A 6,481-nucleotide genomic window follows, 5' to 3' on the forward strand; every position below is an offset into this window, starting at 1 on the left:
AAAAACGGCAATGGTATTGATGTGTCACTATGCATGTTCAGTCAATGTCACATTTTTACAATAGCCCCCCTCATCAGGAAATAGATTCCAATGAATCATATAAATGTAAATATAAAACAAAGAAATGATGGCCGCCAGTGCCAAAGTAAAAAATGAGCACTTACCAATTGCTTCACAGCTGATAGAGCCCAACAGGGGGTATACTATTCACTAACTGGCATCCTGCATCCTGGATTGTCTATGCTGGATTGTCCATCCCCACTCCTCTGAGTACACAGTTCAAAATGTGCAACAATAATGTGAATTTTCTGTTGATTTTCAGGCTGGAAAGTTTAATATCATCCCAACCATCATCAACATAGGATCTGGCCTGGCTCTGATGGGTGCGGTAAGTAGATCTGCAGGGCTCTAATATTCGCCAAGCATGCTACATTAGGATTGTACAATCTATTAAACCAAGGTAGAATTGCATAAAAAAAAGTAAGAGTAAGAAGTGTTTTTATTAGTTTTATGCAGATTGGCCGGTACCCTAAAACTTCTTTATCCATACAATCTTAATAGCATGGTAATATACAATATGGTGATGAACAATCCTTTGCAGTATGGTATTGGTGGGATCTCAATGCAGCTGATATGTTCCCCATTGCTGACAACAGTGAGCAGCCGACTGGGGACAATACCAAATCTTGCTCCAGATCTTGTCCAGAGTCACAAGCAGCAGCTCCTTAAATCTTACACTTCTCACCTTTAGTTTAATGAAATCAAGACATAAGGTACATTTTTTGGGTCCTACTTTAAGCACACATACCTAGAACTTAGAAGATCTTCACTTTTCGAGTTTAGGTCCTTTTTTAATATTTGAAGACAAACTTGTCATCATACTAAATGCCCAATCTGATATTGCTAACAATAGCTAAAAAAAAATATCAGTTCTCAGGTTCCTTTAAACTTTGTCCCTACACTGATGCCTGCAGTTCCTCTGATGGTACGGACCATTGTCACTTGAGCCCAAAGCATTATTTGGGGTGGTGGGGCAAATGATAACTTCAAGAATGTCACTATGTGTATAGCAGAAAAAGCAGTGCTGCATATGTTGCCGGAAGAACAGGTACCCGCTGACATCTTTCATTGTCAGCTACTTTGGGTTTTCATCTGATAGCAATTAACCAAACATGTTCACTTTATATGAATGGTATCTTAGCTTGTGTGATATTATTTTTTATTATTATTATTATTATGAATAATAATAAACAGTATTCATATAGCACCAACATATTACGCAGTGCTGTACATTAAATCGGGGTTTCAAATACCAGATACACACAGTGACACAGGATGAGGAGAGGACCCTGCCCTGAAGAGCTTACAGTCTTGGAGGTGGGGGAAGTATCACACAATAGGAAGGAGGATATGGAGTGGTGGGAAGTAGTGGGAGTTTGAAAAAATGGGTTTTGAATGCTCTTTTAAATGAGAGGAAGACCATTCCTGAGAGTAGGGGCCGCTCTAGAAAAGTCTTGGAGCCATGCATGTGATGAGGATATCAGTGAGGATAGCAGTTGTAGGTCATTGGAAGTCTGAAGAGAGTGGCTAGGGGAGTATTTTTCTATCAGGTAGGAAAGTGGGACAAGAACTGTGTAGGGATTTGAAGGCAAAGCACAGGAGCTTCAATTTAATTCTCAGGTGAAATGGAACCCAGTGCAGAGAGCTGCAGCAGAAGAGGAGCAGAGGGAAGGATGGATAAGTCTGGCTGCAGCATTCATAATAGATTGTAGAGGAGAGAGTCGGGTTAGTGGAATACCAGAGAGGAGGAGGTTACAGTAGTCCAGACGAGAGATGATAGGAGCGTGTACAAGGAGTTTGGTGGTCTCGGGGGTCAGGTAGGGGTGGATTTTGGAGATGTTGCGTAGGTGAAAGTGACAGGACCACGAAATGTTCTGAATATGGGGGGTAAATAAGAGGGCAGCATTGAAGGTGACCACAAGACAACGTGCCTGACGGGAGGGATGAATAACAGTGTTTGTAACCGTTAGATATATGTCAGGGGGAGATTTGGAATTTGAGGGGGCAGGGGGGGATGATGATGAGTTCTGTTTTATCCAGGTTTAAATTCAGGAATCGGTCAGACATCCATGATGATATGGTCGACAGGCAGCTTGAGACCTTACCCAGGACTGAGGGAGACAGGTCAGGGGTGGACAGATAGAATTGAGTGTCATCAGCATACAGATGGTACTGTAAGCCAAAGGAGGATATGAGACTACAGAGAGAGGAGGTGTACAGAGAAAAGAGGACCGGTCCAAGGACTGACCCTTGGGGAACGCCAACAGGGAGGAGAGTGGGAGAGGAGGAATTACCATTGAAAGAAACTTGAAAGGAGCGGTCAGACAGATAGGAAGCAAACCAAGAGAGAGCAGTGTCACTGATGGAGTTCATGATTTGTATTAGAAGGGGGGATCAAGTGTCAATTTCTAGGTGGAGGTGGAGAGAAAAAGTTGTCTTGAGACTTAGCTCTGATGAGGTTATTGGCCACTTTAGTAAGGGCTGTTTTGGTGAAATGGGCAGCTTGAAAGCTAGACTGGAGAGGGTCAAGGAGAGAGTTGGTGCTCAGGTAATTGGTGAGTCTTTTATAGCCAAGCTATTCCAGCATGTTCCTATTATTTCTCCTCCCCAACTACTCTTGTCATGTCTGTAATTATACAATGTGTTCTATTACATTTATAGGGGGCTTTCTTCTGTGACCTGGTCTTGTTATATTTCATCAAAAAGAGTAACTTCTACAGGGACAAGAAATTTGAAGAAGTGAAGTAAGTACAACAGAAATTCACAATGTTTCTGAACCATGAGGAACAACTAGACACATTATAGCGAGGTGGGCTATAAGGTACCAATAGGCCTTCCACTTTATAAGAAAAACAATGGCATCTCCTAAATACACATCACATTCTATTTACTATCAGATATCTTTGAACTATATAGATACCATTAAAAAAATAGTATTATGTATATTAGATATATAGTATATTTTATAAGTTACTGATCACTTGCTATGATTAACTATCCCCTAGGTGTGCATCCCTTGAAGAATGACCCTATACAATCAGTTTCTGGGGTCCCAAGACTCTTATATAAGAATGTTATTCTAATGGTTGGTATTGGGAAATATTGTTCAGTTACTAACTGTAGCTTTAGTAAGATAGCAAAAAGTGATAGATCATTTATAACAAGTATTGTTCTGAATGCTGTCTAATACAGTATGTTTCCATTGGCAGAACGGTCAAGAAAACCCTACGGATAAATGGACAAAAGAAATCCAAAAGCCATGATGACATAGATCAGTTGAAACAGTTGCAGAGCGTGGAGGCGTAAAATACTGAATGACTCTGAAGATTCAGATAAAGTGCCTGTCGGGAAGTATTATATGGCTGGACACACTGAACTCGCTGGGTGTTTTCATGAACTGTTCCATCCATAGCTTCCTACAGCGGCCGTACTATGCAAAGAGTTGCTGCACCACAACCAGCAATACACATTTGTTCATTTGGACATTAGAGTCCCAATCATTTATTGCAACAATCTGGCAGCACTCTACAGGCACTGCATTGTATTGACTCACCCACATTGCTGGTTTGCAATAAGGGGCAGTGTTGTATTCTAGGCTTTGCACTAGACCAGATTTTGTAATGACTAATCATGTTCATTTTTTCCACCATGGATTGGAATCTACATAAGGACAAAGCTCTACAATGTTTCTGGTAAAGAAGAAGGACTTTTATTAAGAACTTACCTTTACACTTACATTTATTATATGAGCTTGCATGTGACAGACTACTGGGAACAAAAGATGTACAGAACACAAACTTTTTTGTGTCACTGATGCTTTGCATGCAAGGTGGTGTACAAGGAAAGAAGCCTATTTTCCTCAAGGTGCGGGAAAATATCAGATATAAATATATTAAAAATGAATAAATTAATGAATTTAACAATAATAGGTATATGAATAAGCCTATAGCAGAATCCTGGTAATATTTTTGTTTGGAAGGCCCTCCTCAGGCAAAATTTACCAATCGAAACCAAGCATGGTAATTTTAACAGCTTGTTCACAACATATGTAATTGAAATGTTTATGGTATCTTATGTGAGTGATACAACATGCAATTTTGTTTATAGATGGTTTGGTGTGAAGTTAAATGTCTATATTCAGTTGCCTTGAATTAGAATCTGCAGATCATGGTCCACAAATTGCAAAACATTATAAAACATTTGCTAGCAAATTACATTGAAGAAACCCATTCCAGGTTTGCTTGATCACCCAGCTTCATTATTGAAAGTGTATCCTCCCCAGCCTTGAGCCTCCAGCCTTTATTAAATAAGTCCTTTTGTGTTGACATGGTTGCTGCTACCTGCCTGGAATTGCATCCACTGTGAATAAGCCTTCAAAGTGTATATAACCATTGTATTATAATTCTTGTGTATGACATTCGGTCACACTAGTCCACCCTTTCTATACAACTAGCCCCAAAACAGTGGAATGATCTACATAATCTCGTGTAAGGTCACTCAGGGCTAGCTATCAAATTCAAAACATAAATCAGAATATAATGGTCTTGCACTGCAGAATGTGGAAAAGCTCACATATATGCATTCTTGTGTGCTAATATGTGCGAGTGTGCCGACTGGGTATGCTAGGGTGCCATCTAAAAGGAACAGCACAACAACACACTGTGATGAAAAACTTGTTTCCCCCCAGTAAATATGGCAGCCACTGTGCTAAGTAACAATGCCACAGGGTTTTGCACTATTGTCTATAAAGCCTAACATTACTGTTCTTGATCCTTTCTTTCCCATAGGGATAAATGGAGACCTGAAGCAGAACACATGACTCATGCCATAAATATCTGCTGTTCTCACCCCTGACTTATGAGGGACAAAGACCACTTTATTTTCATACCACATACATTAACTATCATTAACATCCTTAAATAAATAAACAAATAGTATTTATTTTTGAAGCAAGAAAGTGAAATTCACACCATTTATTTAGGTCATACATATTATCCACCTCTTTTAGGGAAATATTCACATTGAGTAGTTTGACCACAAAGTAAAAACTTTCTTTACCTTAGCAGCAAGTGCTTACCTTACCACTTCATTCATTTAGTAAAGTCTTGACCCTAAGGCAGGCTAGGATGGGTAAGCTCTTAATGCTAGGGCTAGCTATGGTTAGGGCAGGCAGAATGATTCACCTCTATGCAACCTGCGTTTTGTGAATAAGATCTGTTTATATCAGTATGTTTTGACAAACTCACAAAGCATTTAAGAGAAATGATTAGCTTATTTCAGGTCTGCACATGCTAAACATTGTGTTCCTCTAGAGGTTACTAGGGTTTGCTTATGTAATTTCTGCCTTTTTAAAATGTAGCCATTGACACCAGTTGTTTTACCTATCTGTACTAGGGGCATTTTTCCCATTGCCCACCAATGTAATGAGTTCATTCTTTCCACTGACCCCTGATGTATAAAGGGGTATTATTCCCAATGACACCCATGGCAGAAAGACACTCTTCCCATGGAACCCCAGGTCAGGGGGACATTCTTCCTAATGACCACCAATGTAAAAGGGAAAATTCTTCCCATGGATCACCAGTCTAATAAGGCCTTTCTCTACTTACCACTTTTGTGGATAAGCACATGACTGATTGTAAACTGAAAAATAAAAGCAGTCATATTATCTCTGAATATGATGTGAGGAAACACTAAAGTTTTCACTGTCTGAATTTTGTTATTGCCCATATTGTTAAAGTCATTATAACTAAAAAGTATTTTTGTCATTTTGAGCCATATTTACTCTTTTGTTAATTCTTACATTTACAATTAATACTATTAATATTTACAGTAAGGTAGTGGGAGCTATAAATAAAGTTAATATTAGTAAATGTTCCCCAAGACCTAAAAGTTATTTTAAGTGATCCTCTGTATTTAAAAATTGAGGCAGTGCTGGATTATCTGATCATCAGCTTCCAGTTCACAGCTGGATGTGTTTTGTGGCAGTTTTAGTCCTTGTGACATGGCAGCACACTCTGTGATCTGTGTACATTGTGATCTATAGCAACACACAGCGGCCTCACAGGGATTGTACAACTATAATGAGATAGCTGGAGGTTTGGGTATCAGTTCCCTTCACTGTGGTTTGTGTGTCCCTATACCGAAGAAGGAACAGACCTCGGATCCTTTCATTTTTCCTGCAACGCACTCATTTTTGACAGAAAAGCTTGAAAATTACTTCATGACCTTGACAAGTCACCTGTGAATGAGTATTTTAACATGAACGCAATCCTTAACAAGTACAGAATTAGGAGAAATGTGTAACATAAATGTGACATTTTTACAATAAGAGGATATGTTTTTTTCCTTGTTTTCAATACCAATGTATTAAAAAAAAGTAACAACATGGGCCTGAATGCAAGAGTGTATATTTCTTAAA

General features: G+C 39.1%; 1 protein-coding gene across 2 annotated transcripts in view; it reads left to right on the forward strand.

Annotated features, from left to right (window-relative positions):
• Nucleotides 1–4,858, forward strand: part of P2RX5 (purinergic receptor P2X 5) — a 34,456-nt gene extending 29,598 nt beyond the window's left edge. Inside the window, exons 10-12 of one of the 2 annotated variants that reach the window (XM_072431093.1) lie at nt 323–388; nt 2,722–2,804; nt 3,270–4,858. In XM_072431093.1, the coding sequence (XP_072287194.1) occupies nt 323–388; nt 2,722–2,804; nt 3,270–3,366 (246 nt within the window). In that variant the 3' untranslated portion in view covers nt 3,367–4,858. Of the gene's footprint in view, nt 1–322; nt 389–2,721; nt 2,809–3,269 lie in introns of those variants that run through there. The other variant, XM_072431101.1, reaches the window with a different exon arrangement.
• The last annotated feature ends 1,623 nt before the right edge of the window (nt 4,859–6,481 follow it).

Source organism: Pyxicephalus adspersus, chromosome 1 (genome assembly GCF_032062135.1).
Source record: "Pyxicephalus adspersus chromosome 1, UCB_Pads_2.0, whole genome shotgun sequence".
NCBI classification, from domain to species: Eukaryota; Metazoa; Chordata; class Amphibia; order Anura; family Pyxicephalidae; genus Pyxicephalus; species Pyxicephalus adspersus.